The 19,147-nt window shown below is 34.7% G+C and overlaps 2 protein-coding genes and 1 long non-coding RNA gene across 4 annotated transcripts in view; 2 read left to right on the top strand and 1 right to left on the bottom strand.

Annotated features, from left to right (window-relative positions):
- Window positions 1-14,133, bottom strand: part of LOC101737962 (protein piccolo) — an 86,804-nt gene extending 72,671 nt beyond the window's left edge. Inside the window, exons 1-2 of the mRNA XM_038013517.2 lie at window positions 13,613-14,133; window positions 1,138-1,247 (exon numbers count right to left, since the gene is read on the bottom strand). Of these exons, the coding sequence (XP_037869445.1) occupies window positions 1,138-1,247; window positions 13,613-13,782 (280 nt within the window). The 5' untranslated portion in view covers window positions 13,783-14,133. The remainder of the gene's footprint in view (window positions 1-1,137; window positions 1,248-13,612) is intronic.
- Window positions 2,858-9,048, top strand: LOC134199440 (uncharacterized). 2 transcript variants are annotated; one of them, XR_009973927.1, is made up of 3 exons: window positions 2,869-3,189; window positions 5,027-5,262; window positions 8,635-9,048. It is a non-coding gene; the product is annotated as an uncharacterized LOC134199440 (long non-coding RNA). The 2 variants fall into 2 exon arrangements; XR_009973926.1 differs by having other exon boundaries at window positions 2,858-3,189; window positions 5,027-9,048.
- Window positions 14,134-17,073: 2,940 nt separating the features above from the next.
- On the top strand, window positions 17,074-19,095 carry LOC101746635 (fatty acid-binding protein). Its single transcript, XM_004930344.4, has 4 exons — window positions 17,074-17,506; window positions 17,690-17,859; window positions 17,963-18,073; window positions 18,903-19,095. The coding sequence occupies exons 1-4, from the start codon at window positions 17,437-17,439 to the stop codon at window positions 18,960-18,962; spliced, it is 411 nt and encodes a 136-aa protein (XP_004930401.2). The 5' UTR covers window positions 17,074-17,436; the 3' UTR covers window positions 18,963-19,095.
- The last annotated feature ends 52 nt before the right edge of the window (window positions 19,096-19,147 follow it).

Genomic DNA, 19,147 nt, shown 5'->3' on the forward strand with positions numbered 1-19,147 from the left:
CTAAATTCTATTTAAGTAAAAAATATGCACTGTAATTTGAACTAGTATGTGATGAAAAAAGCAAGAGCGTCGACGTAGCAACAACATTCATTGAATCAAATAAGAACCAATAAAACTGTTTGCGTCCCCGAATCAATTCTTGCTGTCAATCAACGTAAATGCCATTTACTATCTACACCATCATTTGTGTTCCATATTTTGTCCCGTCTTTGAATCCAAGCTATCCTAAAAACAAACTAAAAAATGTGTTTTTTTTGTAATTCGATGTTTTTGTGATAAATTTTCAAATAAATGTACCAATTTTTTTTTGTTTATACATAATATAATATTATATGTATGTATATGTAAACTTCGACTGACATCATTCGGTATTAAATATGACGAGTCGATGAAACGAGGTATCAGTTGGTCTACCAGCGAATTCAATTGCTAAGCTTCTTTTATTCACACTTTTTTTTATCGAGTAGACGGGTCGTTGAGTCTACTGCCCATTTGATGCTGAACAATCCCAGAGCCCATGGACATCGTAATATGAATACTACCGACGCAACGTTAAGACATAAGATCGAATTCTTTATTTCTCTAATACTCGTATAAATTTTAACCTTTCTAATTGGAAGTATGGTGCCAACGCCGATGAACTCACTCCACACTTTTTTTATGATTGATGGTTTACTGATGGCCTGGATGCCTTTCCAGTTTCACAAGGACAGGTGGGCGAGCAAGGGCTCAGCCAGAAGGGGCGAGATTTGCTAACAGCTGCCTCCAAGGGAAACCTAACAACTCAAGAGTAGCTGCTTCGCGAATGAATCTACTACCGGATCGGAATCGACACTCCACACTGCAACCAGGCCAAGTCTACGCAGTTAACTTTTTAACGTAACCAATTACTGGTGATAGGACCTCTTGTGATTCCGCACGAGTAAGTACCACCGCCCTACCTATTTCTAACGTGAAGCAGTAATGCGTTTCGGTTTGGGCAGCCGTTGTAACTATACTGAGACCTTAGAACTTATATCTCAAGGTGGGTGGCGCATTTACGTTGTAGATGTTTATGGGCTCCGGTAACCACTTAACACCAGGTGGGCTGTGAGCTCGTCCACCCATCTAAATAATAAAAATAAATAAAAAACATACCTGATTCATCAGACTTGTAACCGAATTCAGCAGGATGTTTCTTCGATGCTACTCGCACCTCGTCTAATACGATTCGCCGCAGGGGCGTCATCAGCGTCAGTGGGCATTGTCTGTGAATTAACAAAAGTACATTAAATAATAATAATTTTTAATTTTGCTTTACCTAATTTTGGAAGTCATTTTGGCCTAAGTGATAAGACGCTCGCTGTACTTGTTTTTTTTTTGTTTTTTTTTTTAATGCTTGAAAGATTACTGGTGGCCCGGAGGCCTTTCCAGTTTCACCAGGATGTGTGGGCGAGCAAAGGCTCAGCCAGCAAAGGTTCAGCTAGCGCTGTACTTGTATATGTGCATCTTAAAATCCCGCAGACAGGTACCATTTCATTTGTTAACGAATGACTTATACGATGAATTGTAATAAAATCAAAGCCGCAATTATATTTTGCGTAATTACTAAAGTAAGGTTTTGTATTCTTTATACGAGGAGCACTGCTGCTCGAGATACAGGTTTTTACACCTAGTTCAAGCACAGATGCAAATTATTATTGTGTTTCTATTTCTATGTTGCAATAAATAAATAAAATAAAAATAGATTTCTATACAATGGAGATATAAATCTCAAGGTCAAGATGGGTGGCGCCTTTTACGTTATAATGTCTATGGGTGGTCTGTGAGCTCATTCATTCGTCTAGGAAATTACTATTTTCCATGTCAAATAAGTATCCGTTTTTTTTGTGTTCTTAAATAATAAATTAGACTATTTATGAAATAATTACTGTATGAAATTATATCGTGGGAAAAATTTAATAGAAAAAATCAGAATTAATACACTTAACATATTTAAAAAAAATGTTCAGGACGATCAGGTGTTATGTAACCGAACGATATTAATAGAATGTTAAATCGATAACAGAAACAGAATAGAACTTTATATGAAAAAATAGACGATGAATAGTCGTAGATCTTTATCCGTCCGTGACTACGAACATTGTAAAGTATCCGAAACGTCGAAAATAACATTAAAAAGAGAGAAAAAATACCCGACATTAAATCTTAAAAGTAGTTTTAATTACTAATATAGAAATAGAACTAATGAATAAAAATGACCAAAGTTACGACTGTAGCACTAGAAATAAATCTTTAAAATTGGCGTCATAGTATCGAGAAAACTGAGGAAGCCATGACTGACAATTAAAAAGACTAGACCAAACGTAATAGTTCACTTCAATATACAAAGGTTTTTTCATTTCTATTTACCCGTTGCTTTTTACTTCCGTTCTGATCCAAACCTCGAGATAATTATTCGATACGAACTTACTTTCATTCTCCTTAAAATAAATCGTACACGAAAGTTAGTATCATAATAGTTAGAGCAGTTTAATATATTTTCTTTTAAAGCACAACCAATATTTTAGGTCAACAAAAATTTGCATTTTCCCAAGCGAATACTGTTGAAACGTATTTTAAGAATACTATTTTTAACTCTACGATTTACGTACATAAATAGTAAAATGTTCTTTGTTTATTTAGGCAACAGATCGTTGAGTTTAAAAAAATAAATACACTACGAGGGCATTCACACGTAGTCCACTATGACCAGAAACATATGTTAAGTTTCCCCGGTACGGTAGCCCTTATAGTTTAGTTAAAAAATAAAATACGGACGTATACGTCTGTATGTCTGTTGTCTGTATACAACATAAAGAGGTCACTGCCCTTAGCTCCGAAAAAAGGAAGCAAACACTCTCCTCATATTGACAATATATTTTTGACATTCTTATTCTATCACAAAAACACAACGTTTGGTTTAGATGTGAACAATACAAAATTGTTTACTTTGAGAATGCAAGTCACGAGATGAAAACGTGCACTCGAGCAAATTGTATAAATTGGGATAAACGTCCGAAAATGTCTTTTAGAACGGTGCATACTGAGTTATAAAATGAACATTTAACTGTACCGGGAGTTCATAGTGCGTTGACATCGTCCACGTCGTTACTATCAGGAGCATCCGTACCGTCCCACGCGTCTTTCGTGCCAATTTATACACCGAGGGTTTGTATAAAGTTTATCTATCTATAAAGATTGTCTTTAAGGTTTGGACCATATAGGGTTCCTTACATTCAGTTCAAGGAATAAAGGTAGTCAACGGCAAAGCTGTGTCTCTAGCATTACCGACGACAATAGGCAGCAGCGACCACTTTTCATGGGATCGCATTCATACTAACTACATACATATATTAGATTATTATAGTATTAAATGAGTGGGTTTTATTAGAAACACCTGTATTTAATTACAAACGATCATTCGTTTTGGCTGTTTTACATAGCAACAGGCAGTGGCTTGGCTGTGCCCCTGGAATTACTGACGTCCGTGATGGGAGACGGTAATCACTCACCTTCAGGTGGGCCATATGCTCGTCTGCCTACGATGGCAATAAAAAGAAAATTGTATCGTTAGTAGACTGTTTGACTAATTGTAACAAAAATATCAAATACGTTTTTGTATGCGCGTGTATTTTTTTATTATATATTTTATTTATTTATTAATCCTTTATTTGTTTTTTTGTCATAGCACTATAGCTTTCCAATTATGGTATCTTCACTCCTTTACAGAGAATGCTAAAAAGTTTGTTAAAAAGGTACTTGAATTTACGATGTTCATATATGAATATTGTAACTACCATTTCCGATTAGAAAGATTCTAGAATCAATAATAAACCGATAGCTACATAAGTTTTAATATAGTATGCGATCTAACCTATCCTTAAAAATTTGGCTAGTGGCCTTTGGTATCCATCTAAAATGATCAACGAAATAAAAGTGTACACGAATTCTAACAATAGACGTAATTAACCTCAAACGTTAAGCAATACTACGAGTATAAACTTCGCTTAAGACGAAACTGTTTGTAGGTTGTTTTCTCGGTAGTGTTGCAATTTAACTCTTAGGTATAAATATACGTATGGCTTACATAAATTTAATTTGCGTATTATCACCCACAGCCTGGTGGTTGAAAACGAAGACACAATACGCTTACATATTATTTATACTCTTAACTGGAGATAAATATAATAAAACAGACATAATAAAAAATTCAATTCTCATATATATTTACTGCTAGTTAATAACAGAGCTTTCCTCGATTTTTTTTTCATAAATTGTGTTTTTTTAGAAAATATATTTAAATACGAATTACATATTGATAAAATGATGAAATATGAATAATATTTTTCGATCTTACCGACAGAATAATAATAAAATATGAACTGCTTATTTATTAATTATTGGTAAAGTTGACTATACCACGAATAAAACAACCTTTTTTTAAAAATAAATCGTAGCTAGATCGATTGATCGCCCCCGAAATCTCCTGTATACTAAATTTTATGAAAATTATTAGAGTCGTTTCCGAGATTCAGATTATAAATATAGATTTATATACAAGAAATGCTCGTTTAAAGATATAAGATATATGTAATTATACAATCAAAATATCTTACTTTTATTAATGCTTCGATTACAATTTAAAAATCTACTCATATAATGTTATTTTAATTACTGAATACATAATAAGCACTCGGTAATATTTATTGGCTTTACCATAAAAATATTTATTTGAACAACAAAGAATCAAGTGAAAGATATATGCATGCATGCACGGACGACTGAGCACAATTTGACCTCAGTTACTCGTAGTTTGCCAATTTTTATAAGTCTATTTTAAGATTGTTTGGTACAGAGTACCCCTGCCATGTACAATCGTTATAATACAGACATGTATTACAATCGCATTTATGTCGCCGAATACACAAGTTTTGGTAGCTGTAGACGTTGTCCATTTAAGCAGACCTAAACACTAACATGATACCAATACTTTGCTTAATTTTAGTATGGAAACTACGTCAAGGAAGCAGATTCGAAAAATCCACCCGATACATACTATATACTATCAGATGCAAACGAATTGGTATAGTATATATATGAGGAAACACACTTTTACAGTGTTTTAAAATGCGAATAAGGGTTTCACCGGAGAGCGGATGCAGTGGTTTTCAGAGTATTAGACCAACGTGCTGAGATGATCATCTATTTACTGGTAGTATGGCATATTGTAAACTCGCACGGGTAACTACCACCATACTGTTTTTTTCTGCCGCGAAGTTATGTTTATGTTATGCTTTTTAGTTATACTTTACGGTTTAGAATGTGCGACAAATATTTTACAATGACACTTCAAGCTCATGTCTTAAAGTGTGTGGCGACAATCACATGATATCTATGGTATGCGGTAACCACTTCGAACTGATTGATCTAGTTTTTTTTTACGAGGAACCTTTGTAGGCGGTGGAATTTTGTTGTTTATCTCTCGGTAACACCACAGCTATCAATAATTACGGAGCCCTGAAAACGTAGCAATTGCGTTTACCTTTTAGGGTTCTATAACCGTATGAAAACGGTATCCTTATACATTATCATGTCGGTATTTATATTGCGTACTTTTCGTGATATGTGATACTTTCATTTACTCGCTCAGCGAACAAAAAATTAATTACTTAGAATACCTACTAACTGTGAAAGTTCACGATTGCAAAAACAATATAATTCCCATTAGGATCAGTCATCAGTCTTTATGCAATGCAATGACTCTGATAGCTTCTGCTAACTCAGCGGTAGATTGAGTATCGTGAGCTTCCAATATCGCCTTTAATTCGTCGTTGATGACTTTAGTTTCCGGGCGACTACGGGGTTCATTCCTACGGGGTTAGAACAATATTTCCACATCGGAAGCGTTCAAAAGCTTAACGGGTCGTGCGCTCGTTTGTAGTGTTCACTGTGTATACGTCATTAGTGTTCTGAGCCACATGTACGACATTGCTACCGTGATGGAACTCGTATTTTATTATTGCTCATATTTTTATCGAGTCCATACTGATGAACAAGACAAGTGGAGAATTGAAATTTTATTTTCAACAAAACCCTAATCAATAAAGATATGAATTTGAAAATCGAATTCCATTTTTTTAAATAAAGTTCATTTTAATTTAGAATTTATTGCTGGTTATAAATACTTGATTATTATTATTATTTATTTATATTTATTTAAAATCTTATTAATTACATAATATTTTTTAAAAAAGATATTAAAAATACAATTTTTAAAAAACACTATATAAAAATAGATTGCCGCTGATGGTGGTGTCTACGACACAAGCCACCAGTGGTTAGGACTCCAGAGTGAGAATCCTCCTCACAATGCGTGCAGTATCGAGGATAACTGCTTTCTGTATTAGGCCCTTAACCCAGCTGGATAACGAAAGTTTCTTAAGATGTTGATCGAAACTTTTCGCTATCAAGCCGTGTACCGATACAACTATTGGAACAATGATGGTTGAATCAACATGCCACATGGCGGTAGTCTCGTGGGCCAGGTCTAAATATTTTATTAATTTGTCCTTTTCTGCCTTCACGAGGTTCTCGTCATGAGGAATGGTGACATCAACCAACAGTGCTCGACGCGCAGATCGATCTATTATCACAATATCAGGTTTATTGGCAACAATATACCTATCCGTGATAATAGATCGGTCCCAGTAGAGCGTAACATGACCATTATCAAGAACTGGTTGAGGTTGGTATTGGTAATAAGGTACAGCAGAATCAAGAAAACCATATTTCAGAGCAAGTTGTTGATGGATAATCCTAGCCACTTGGTTATGTCTATGCAAGTACTCGCCGTTAGCAAACCGAGAACAGCCAGAAACAATATGTCTAATAGACTCTCCCGGACGGTGGCATGCCCGACAAATGTCGACCGTCCCATCCTTTAGTATATATTTCCGGTAGTTGTTCGTCATGATAACTTCGTCCATAATTGCAAAGATAAAACCTTCAGTTTCCCCAAAGAGGTTACTGAAAATAGGTTATTATTATTATTATTACATATTATGTTTCAAATGGCCAGTGTTAAAAAACGGCAACTTCATAGGAAAACGCCTAATATCAATTACTTTGAATATCAACCGTGAAAGTTCGCGGTTACAAAACAATGTTGTTCCGTGGTTGTTCCCATTAGGACATCACTTTTATGCAATGTAATGTGTCTCGGGCAACGGCACTGTAACACAATATTTACGCTCTCTTCGGCACGTCTTATAATACATGGAACAAAAAACGCATCCATTCAATTACAATCAAATCTGATAAAACACCTAATTCGGAAAAAGATATGAAACTGGCGTAACGATATAATGGCGTAATTGTAAACATAGCTTTGTTTACGTGCAGGTTACCTACTTACACATTTATTTACATTATTCATGTTACGTATCTAATATGCCTTTACACATATTTGAATTCGCAATCTCTCGATATAGCAGATAAATAAAAAATTCCAGCGTTGCTCATTGTTTCAGAGTTAAATGTAAATATTATTTATGTTGTAAACTGTTAAATATGTTCGGACACAGTAAACTATGCAAAAGCTAATTTGCAGAGATCTATATATTAATACGTGAAGCAAAAACTTTGTATCCCTTTTTACGAAAAATGTGCGGACGGAGGAGTATGAAATTTTCCACACTTATAGAGAATATAGAGAAGAAGTGCACAATGCTAATATTTTTTAAAATAATGCATAAAAGATACATTAAATCAATAAAGAAAACATTACACACACTACATACCATGTATTTGACGCACACACGCATGCATACTATTTATTGTCAAACTTTTGTTCTTGACGTCTGTTGTCAAATTGAGATTAAATATTGTTTGTCTTTGTTAATATTTTTTATAGTGTAGTCTTGGCGAAATTTGTAATTATAGAAGTATAAAATACAATCATAATAGTGTACAAACTTACAATTCCAATTAATTATAGTCGAATTTCGACTACTGCGGGACCTCTAGTAATGATTAATTGACTTAAGATAGTAATCGGTAATCCTTGATAAACTTGGATTGAGAAGAAAATTGGCAATTACATATTTTGAAATTCCTAGAAATAGTACTACTATGTTAGAGTTACTGTTCACGAAATATCTCAAATGTTTTCTTTGTAATTAGATTCGGTATTAAATGTACAATTACAAAACTTTCTAGTCTAATAAGTATTAGACAGATTGAACTTTATTTAACATAATAATATACAGGTTTACATATAGTAATACAGGCCTTTTTTTTCATGTTATTCCTAGTGAATCCCAGCCACGCCAGTTACGCTGCGAGTATCGGGTTATTTTTTTTTAAATCGACGTATTCCTTTGTATTGCCTACCGTAATTGTTTTCTCAATTGGTCAATTCCAGTCTATTGACAAGACTTAAATAGTGAACCGTCTAAATTCATAGAAACATATTTTAATCTATACCTACTTTGTAGCGTTGCAGCTTGTAATATGAACGTTTTTATGTTTCTCAGATTCGTTTCTCATTTCCGAGCGCAGCGCATTATACAAGAGTTCTTCTTAAATTGTCATTATCTCCATATTTTTTTGCAGCTTCTTTGGACTCTTCGTCGTCATTGTGCTACCTTGTGGATCAGATAACCAATCGATTGCCAAATCATAATAATTGTAAATGTGGCTTTTACTTCATTTATACATTTTTCATTCTCGTAGATCAGCAGACGGAGTTCCGGCACGACTACTTTTTAAGCCGTTGTCTTGGCAAGTGAACTCTTTCAAACCGGAACACAAGATTATTTTTTTATTTCAAAAATAAGTTCCGTCATCTCGATCACTATATTTTATTAACCGTTTAAGATTTTCTTAGAGATTAAAACAATAAGGCCGCCCATTGTTACTTGTATTCATATTTCATTCTAAGTTTAATGTAAGCTGGAATCTTTATTTTGTAACTTATATTATTGTGTAAATAATGAATTTGAATACATTATTAATATTTTTATTTAATTAGCTGGGTTTTTTATCTCTTCGTATTTCTAATCGGTACAAAAATGGTTTCCATCTAATGGTGGTTTATTACGCGACATGAAACTTCCTTATTATCTATACAAAAAGTAAAATTATAAACAGATTTTGGTCTGTTCGTCTGTGCAATTATTATGATCAATTTTGGATGTGTGTGTGATATAAGTTTAGGCTAAATATATAGGCTAAAATTCACTCTGTTTCGATTTACAAATAAAATGGTAGCTTTCTGTTCGCAGCTTCGCGCGCGTAGACTAACTACTACCCTTTATATGGCGTGGGCGTAAACTTGTGCCCGACAGTGGGGTGAAAGGAATATTCTTTTCCAGGGTTCAAATTATTTGGAATTTCGTCTTGTGGTATTTGATTCAGTGGTGTAAGCGTAAAACAAAAATTCGAAAAAATCGAAAATGTTACTCATTCACATTTATAATATTACTAAGGACTTTACAAAAATGTATACTTAATTATTATTAGTAAAATATGTAAAAATTATAGGTACATTCACAATCGGAATTCCGCCGAACCTTAATTTAATTTCTTACTCATCATAGTATGTATGACACATCCTATGTGGCCACGTATTTTTCCGCATAGTCCATAATTTACAAAACGTAACTATCGTAAACGGGCATCATTAAACCGCAGAAAATCTTATTGTAGTGGGACAAAAATCCACTATTTGTCCTTGTTATAATAAACCGCATAAACAGACAATAAAACTGTTTAATATTCTCCTGGTGATTTTCGTATAAATTTAACATTTCATAAATATTTAAAAAAAAGTAAACAACACCACGAAATGAAACACCTGAACAAATGTTTAATGTATCGTCAACAAAGGTAGTGTAAGCCCTTTGAAACCTTATAAGGTCAAAGTCCTTTTAGAAAGTTTGTTCGTACCTATACTGTACTCAGTAACTGTTAAATTTTGTAGATAGACAGATAGATCCATATATATATGCTATATTGTATGTACAACAGATTAAAATTACAAAAACATTCTACTGGTCAGCAGTTTTAGCAAATATGCTCAATTTTGTAGTTTCTGCTATCTATGGAATTCAGCCATGGTTACCATCAAACTGGTTACCACAGAAATCTAAATGATAAGACAATAAAGCTATTTTGTGACATTTTTATCCAGGACGCGTGTCACTGATTTACCGCTTGCAACGTAATAATACATATTTCGACTCACATATAAAGTGGATTATGTAAGAATTATTTTGTGATAAGTACACTGCTCTTCTCGTCGGGAAATAAGAAATAAAAATAATTAACGCGATTTAAAAATAATTACACCTTTCAAATAGGTGGTAGTTTTAATCATATCTACACTTGTGACTCGCAAAACCAAAGAAATACTATAAATACTTCCAATAAGACTACACCCGACTGGTTTATGACTTTTGATGTAATTAACACTTTGTTATTTCTAATAATTAAATACAGGGTGCAACGGAATATTACCTGAAGCCGAATCAGAATATAAACTACTAACTAACATGCAACACCAATAATATATTGATTACTAGATGTAAAAAATATTTTTAGTTTTTGTTTTACAAAATTTGTGTGAATACACAATGAATACTGAAGTTTCAAGCAGCCAATACTTTCCTCACACAAAATACCATAAAGACCATAAACAAACTCTGCGAGTGAGTTGATTGTTAATTATTTTATTTATTTATTTATTTATTACACTTCATGTAAAATTTACATTGGCGGACTTAATGCCTAAGGCATTCTCTACCAGTCAACCAAAGGTAGTGCAGAGTAAATAGTGGTAGGTGCAATGAAATTTATATTAGGTAACGAATACATACAAAAAAAGTATATCTACATATATACAAAATCACATATACATATACATATACATATACATACACATACATACATACATACATATATACACACATACATACATATAATAGTTTTTACAGTATTAAAAGGAATATATTAATAAATTTCCTTAACAAATAATTTCATCAAGTTCATGAGGATTCCGCTAACTTTTCCAACAGCATTCGCCGAACCCTTAACTTGAACGTGCAGCGGTTAGTAATAGTCCTGATCTCGAGAGGAAGCGCATTCCATAGCAGAACAGATTGCACGACGAAAGAGTTACGAACATAACTAGAACTATGTGTGGGACAACGAATTAATAGGCTATTGAGAGAACGTAGGGCCCGCTCATGGCTGGAGTGAAGATATTGAAAATAGGAAGTTAGATAGGAAGGAGGTTCGGGAGACATAAGTAAGGAATGAAGAGTCGTCAGTGCACGTAAATTACGACGCTGGCGAATCGGTAGAAGTTTGAGCTGAGCACGATAGGAAGATATATGATCATATTTACGAAGATTAAAAATAAATCGAATGCAGTTATTAAGAAGACGATCAAGTTTATTAAGAAGGTCTGCATTCAGGTCAAAATAACACACATCACCATAATCAATTATAGGGAAGATCAAGGCTTGTACTAGCATAGTCTTGGTCGCTGATGGTAAGAAATTCTTGAGGCGATACAGAGCACGAAGAATTCCAGAGGTTCTTTGTCCAACGTAAGATACTTGAGCTTTCCAGTCGAGTGTGGAGTCTATGTAAAGGCCTAGGTTTTTAACCACGGAACTTAGCGGAATTGCTGTACCATTATAGAATATAGGTGGGAGTGACATAGTAGTTAAGCGTTGGATCATACGAGGACTGCCCACAATAATGGCTTGGCATTTCGTTGGATTCACAGTTAAGCCAAACTTAGTTGACCAACTGCATATGTAGTCCAGATCCTTATTTAGCTGGTTTATTGCCTGAGAAATAGACTCCACAGTCGTCTGTCTATAAAGCTGCAAGTCATCAGCATACAGATGATACGCACACTGAAGATTATGTGTTAAGAAATTTATAAAAATAGAAAATAATAATGGAGACAAAATACCGCCCTGGGGCACGCCAGAGTTGACACTACACCAACTTGAAGAGGTGTCATCAATACGAGTACACTGCTGGCGTCCCCGAAGATATGATGAAAACCATTCCAGTGCTGTAGGAGAGATCATAATATAGGACAAAATAGATAGGAGGATATCGTGATTGACGGCATTGAACGCATTTGAAAAATCAATTAGTACCAGTACTGTGACTTTAGTGTCTTGCATACCTGTCCTAATGTCGCCAACCACTTTAAGGAGAGCGGAAACGGTGGAGTGACCTGGTCGGAAGCCAGACTGGTAAGGGCTCAATAGGTTGTTCCGGAAAATAAACTGCGACAATTGTTTGTGTACGCAGGCCTCGATCACCTTGGATAGAAAGGGAAGAATAGATATGGGCCTGAAGTGATTTGGAAGGGAAGGGTTAGGAATTTTAGGTAAAGGAAGAACATAAGCCTTACGCCACAATGAAGGAAAAGAGCCTGATGATAGGGAAAAATTTGTGATGTGCCATATAGCTGGCAGAAGATGATCCAGGATTGTGACGATCATACGGCGACTTATACTGTCACAACCCACGGCGTTCGATTTTATGGACAGGATAATATTTTACATTGCCAACAGCATGAAAACATTAACAAATTATATCAATAGAGGTTTATTTAGTGACATGGGGGATATTTTCAATGGCTCCCACAAAAAGACAAGCAAATACAAGTATCAAAAATCTAAATAGTTGTTTTAAGGGATATTAATTTAATCAAAACAATCATTCAATCACTGATCTTGTAAATATAACAAATTTAAATTAATTTCCAATAATCTAATAGAGCTAATTTTCCCTAGTGATTCTTGGACTCAACCTAAGGTCCTACCACCAGTAATTACGCAAATTATAATTTTACAAGTTTGATTTTTTTACATGATGTTATTCCTTCAGTCAATCATGAACATTTGTCAAGTATATATTTTGTTAGAAACATTGGTGCCCGCCAGTGGGATTTTAACATTTTTTAATAAACATCGCAAGATACGAATGCACCGAAGTCTTAATCCTTTAGGCCACGACGACTTCCAACTTTTGTGTCTTATTGTGGTATTTTGCTGTGATAGGTTTTTTTTATTGACCTTGTCCCTCCTGCCAGTGAGTTACCAGTTACCGTCACTCATGGATGTCAACAATTCCAGGGGCAGAGCCAAACTGCTGCTTACCATATAAGTATTGAGGTAAATCATTTTAAAATATAGTATATGAATAATTGTCAATTGCTCTATTTATAAATTTATAAACTGTTCAGTTTTATTCAAGGCATTTAAAAAATATCTTTTAATATACTTGCAGTTATATATTTTGCAATAACAATTAGTTTACAGAGAAAGTATAGATGCTTTGCCGCAGTTTAAGCTATATACAGGGAATAGGATGTCTATTTGTAATACTTTGTTTTAAAGAAGAAAAAAATATGCTAAACAAACAATACTTATCACATATTTCTGAAACAATCTTTCACAACACGCTTGTCTTATCAGGCAGTGACTTATCAAGTGGCTATATTTTACATCTGAAAGCAAATTTTATTGTATAGATGAGGAGAATCTTTCTCAATACTAACTTTTCTGTCAAATACTGGGTAGTCCAATAGATAACTTCGCCAGGAAGTTCAGCCTCGGTGATTGTATACCCAGCTATGTTCACTGGCAGCTGGTCTTCGGGGTTCACTGTGGCCGCAAAGTTTTCGAAAAATACCCTATACGATGTCAAATAGTCGTCTTTGTCACCCATCTTCGCTGTTTGAAATTTAGTCAATTTATTTGTTAATTTATTCGGTAAATAATCGATGAAGAAACCCGTGTAAAGTGAAAATCAGAACTGGAACAATTTTAACACTTAATTCAATTACACTTGTGGATAAGCACTGATTCACTTAAATTAAAAGTAAATGATCACATATTGTTATGTAAAAAATAATATGGAAATCGTTTCGAATTAATAATTTTTGAATCAAAACATAAAGCTAACATCACCCTCATTGATGAATGAATTTATGTCAGATGGAGATGGGCGGGGTAGTGTTGTTCGGTGTACATCAAATTTTTAGTATTCGATGCATCGAAATCGTTCGAGTTCATTCAGAGCATTTGTAATGGAACTGTGGATAGCTAAATTACATTTTCGAAATTATTTTTACAAACAGGTACCGTATTACTTAAATATTTTAAAAAATGTATGTTCCAAATTAATGTTTTTCTAATATACTGCCAGAAATAAAGCAATAGGGGTGGCCAGCCAGTCATTACTATACGCTAGTGCTACAAACTAAAAATGGGTAATATTTTTACACAATTTTACTATTTTAATACTAACGGCTGCCTAAGTTTGCCGCTGGGGCTGCTGTTCCAACTGCATACTAACTTGAGTTCACTTTTACGCCATCGAGAACTTTAAAAGCCTCGCACTAAGCACACAGACGTTATGCGCCTCAAGAGTAATCACCACTTCTCCCGGTATAGTATGTCGGTGATGCGTGTTGTGAATTAATACACACAGGATAAAACTCTCATCCTACACGGTTCTGTGGTGAAAGACATGCATCTCTATAAAATACTATTCTACGTACAGTGTCGAATTAAGCAAGCGCGGGGCCCGTAGCAAATTATTTCAAAGAGCCCTTGATCTACTACGGGTTCTTAAGTATAAAGTGGTAAAAAAACAAATCAATAGTCTATACGTTTATTTGCCATCTATAGGTTACAATTTTGTGGGTATTTAGTAAATTACTATAGGCGCTGTTAGGCTCTGACAAGTACAAAAAGCCAGAGATGAGATTTTCTGGCTTTAAAGAATAATTTTGACAAGAAACTAACAATTGAAAACTGATGATACTGCACAAATTATTTTTTTCAATACATATTTCAAAGTTGATATTTAATGCAAAGTATATTATTTTTTTAGGAATAGCTAATGTTATATTTTATCAATGGTGTACTTCAAATAATGTTTGTTTTATATTTATTTATTTGTTTCTTTTATTATTTTTTTAAGTAACTTTTCTAGATTTCATGTGGGCAAATTGAGGAATATTCGTATCAATTTCTCTGAGCAAATCATGTTCTGTATTTATCAAAGCGAGATAATTCAGAGTCTCTTGACTCATGGTGTTCCTTGTGACTGTTAATCTTACAAATAAATATATAATTTTCACACCTTAAATCGAGCCATCTCAATCCTGCTACACATCCACACTGTGTCGGGTAAGAGTGCTTGCATACCTCAGACTTTTTGTAGAGCTGATTATCAGGCTGATTGAAATACTACACGTTTATACAAACTTTTTCTTAATAAGTCACTCAAAAAATTAAGCTCGGGCAGAGATGAGTGGGTTTAAATATGCGGGGCCCCCGTTCGCGCGGGGCCCGTAGCAATTGCTACTCTTACTGGCTTCTTGGTTAATCCGGCACTGTCTACGTATCAAACGACTGTATGAACTTTGCTCAGGTATAGTGATGTTAATTCAGTCAGTCGGGTTTTAGTGATCTTAGTTAATAATAGTATTAATTCTGTTTAGAGAGTGCTATGACATGTATTTTTTCAGCGGAGTCAACAATTTGAAATCTTCAGCAGTAACCAACCACTTTAATGTATCCCTAGAATTTTATCTTTTGGTTTTGCTAAACTTTTGATCATAAAAAAGGTTTCGCATATTGGTAAATCGACTCTCACAACCTTGGCTCTTTCTTTTACATGAAATAATCCGGTATTGTAACACCATCATAGTTATAATAAAACAAAGTTTTCAAAACATTGTTTTCAAGACATAGCATAAAAATATAATAATGATAGGTGATAAAAATGACAATGTGTTCGACGTATATTTCAAATAATGGAATATGGAAAAGAAGGTTATAACAATAGTCATAATTAAAATACTAACACAATACGTCAGTATACCCTAGTCTTCCTTCATAACTCCAATGTCCTACCAACAGTCTACTATCTCAGAAGAATCCGTGTAATCGCCCTGGACTATCTGCTAAACTAGCCAATCACGATGTTCGACCAGCCCATACCGTGGGCCCCGAAGGTCAAATATTTAGGCGTCACCCTCGACAGTAGGATGACATTCCGCCCCCACATCAAGACGGTACGCGACCGTGCCGCCTTCATCCTAGGACGTCTCTACCCGATGATATGTAGGCGAAGTAAAATGTCCCTTAGAAATAAGGTGACACTCTACAAAACTTGCATACGCCCCGTCATGACCTATGCAAGTGTAGTGTTCGCTCACGCGGCCCGCATACACTTAAAATCCTTTCAAATCATTCAATCCCGTTTTTGCAGGATAGCCGTCGGAGCCCCGTGGTTCGTCAGGAACGTCGACCTCCATGACGACCTGGACTTAGAGTCCATCAGTAAGTATCTTCAGTCGGCGTCCATGCGCCACTTCGATAAAGCGGCACGACACGAGAACCCTCTCATCGTGGCCGCCGGTAACTACATTCCCGATCCTGCGGACAGAATGGAAAGCAGTCGACGTCGCCCAAAACACGTCATCTCGGATCCTCCCGATCCACTAACGGTGCTTTTAGGTACTTCAAGCACCGGTCACCGTTCTCGTCGAACCCGTCGCTTGCGACGAAGGGCTCGACGAGTAAATTAACTCTCAGACACAGCCCACTGAGTTTCTCGCCGGATCTTCTCAGTGGGTCGCGTTTCCGATCCGGTGGTAGATTCTGCGAAGCACGACTCTTGCTAGGGTTCGTGTTAGCAACATCGTCAGGTTTGAGCCCCGTGAGCTCACCTACTAAAGTTAGGGTTACGCTGAAATAGCCGCTAGGGCTATCAGCTTAGGTAGGAAAAAAAAAAAAAAAAAAAAGCTAAACTAGATTAACTAGTAAGTTAAGAAGATGTATTTTCTTATTCGTATTATTTTCATTTAAATATATCCATTCCCTTCTAAATTTAATAGTTTTCGTTCCACTTCAATCAGACCCCGGTTTTTTGAAACAAAAATTATTACACCGTACGCGATCATTCCTTTGCCTGTTCAATAAACAAAGCCGCACAAAATAGTCTATAGCCCAAAACCAAAACAAACAGTGAAACAAAAAATCTGTAGGTAGCTACGTAGATACCTGCCTACTTATATTAAATTTAGCAATAAATGAGTGAATACGGTTGAGTGGGTAGGAAGTTGGTATGAAGTAAAATAAATTTAAATACCTAATTCATGTTTCGAAATTTCTACGTAAATCAACATTAATTTCTACCACATTCATGCTTTTGATCACATATTCGTAGGTCCTTTACTTTATCAATTGTAATTATTTATCATTCATACGTGATTGATAATTTTTTGATAAGATTTAAATAACTAACTACTGCTGGTGCTTAAAGACTGCTATATCGTACACGCAATTATTATTTGCGTAGAAAAAGATGCCGTCAATCGCTGGAAAGTACCAGCACTACAAGAACGAAGACATTGATGATTATTTCAGTGCGGTCGGTAAGTAATATGAAATGTTTGAATTGCATACATTTTATTCCGTGCATATAACTGCTACTGAGTGAATCAATGTGATTGCAATTCGAGTTTGGTATCATTTTATCAATTAATCCCTTGTTAAGCAATTGTTTTAACTTTAGCTGCTATAATGGAAATTGCAAGTAGTTTGAAATAATTTTTCAGGTGTACCATTTATGGGTCGAAAAATGATGTCAATGTCATCACCATTAATGGAAATTTCAATTGATGGGGATACTATGACTATAAAAAATTCATCATTGTTACGAACAGTAGAACACAAATTTAAGCTTGGCGAAGAATATGAAGAGAAAATGCCCAATTCCATTATAAAAGTCAGTGCAAGTTTCAAAATACTAAACCAACTATATTATTTTTTTCTGCAATATTTTATAAACATTATTAGTACCAAGTCACCAGCAAAGCAACATATTTCAGAGTGTCACAACAATCACCAATGATAGTGAAATGGAGACAAAATCTGTTATACCTGACACAGGAGCTAAATGTGGACGTCACTATCAGTTTACTGATGAAGAATGTATTGTGGTGAGTAAATAATTTTATAATTTTTGAGAAATGACCAGTTCTCCACAACTATAGATATACAAACAGTGTCTCCTCCAGCAATTGCCCCTACTTTCTTATCATCAATCCATATACAGTGTACTGTTGTAACAGTATCACCTTATTTTCCTACCAAACCACTCCTACCTACAAAACCCCACAATAGAATCTGTACTGCCCACGACGTAAGATACCTTTGCATACAGTATGGCCCACCATATAGGATAGGACAGCCAACACAATTAAGTCTTTAAGTTTGAAAGTAGGCAGCAGAATGAATTTTGTGATGCATTTGAGTTTAATAAAATATCCCTTTCCTATTAATATCTAAATATAATATATATCTAATAATAATGCATAATGTTAGGGGCACATCCAAACCACTGCCTACCATTGAGTACTCTACACAAACCTCATTTGAAGAGACATGTGATAGAGCTCAGGAAACACTGAGGAATGAAGTTCATTCCAAAGTCAGGTGGTACATGGTAGAAAAGATCTCTGGAAATGTGGTGGTTTAGCTAATATGGATGAACTTGCACAGCCATGTGCCTTTGCTCCAATAAGTCATTAAAACTAGAACATAAATTCTTTTACTATGAAGGCATGTACAATGTTAAACAAGTAATTATAAGAGAAAATTTTGTTTTCATACTCGATTAAACATTAAAATTACTCAATTTTAAATCAAATAATACCCTTTAATTAAAAGTAGGTTAAGTCTATTTAATAGTTGATATTTTTCTTCTTCTTCAAAATGCTCAACCATGACAAAACTGAATTCAGTAATCATTTTCTTTCATTATTTCAGACTCTCACACATGAAAATGCAAGTGTTTCTGGGAAACGCTACTTTCGCAGAGTGCAGTAGACCTTATGGTGAAATATGATTTATATGTATAAATAAGTAATTAAAAATTTACAATGTCAATAAGTTATCATTTTTCGAGTTTTACAAGAACTGGTTTATTTGTACTTTTATTAAATGTATGTGCCAACAACAATTACTGTTTTTCTGATGCATCTATCAATATCAATAAGGTAGGTAGTCATAAA

The sequence above is a fragment of the Bombyx mori genome, chromosome 10, assembly GCF_030269925.1.
Source record: "Bombyx mori chromosome 10, ASM3026992v2".
NCBI classification, from domain to species: domain Eukaryota; kingdom Metazoa; phylum Arthropoda; class Insecta; order Lepidoptera; family Bombycidae; genus Bombyx; species Bombyx mori.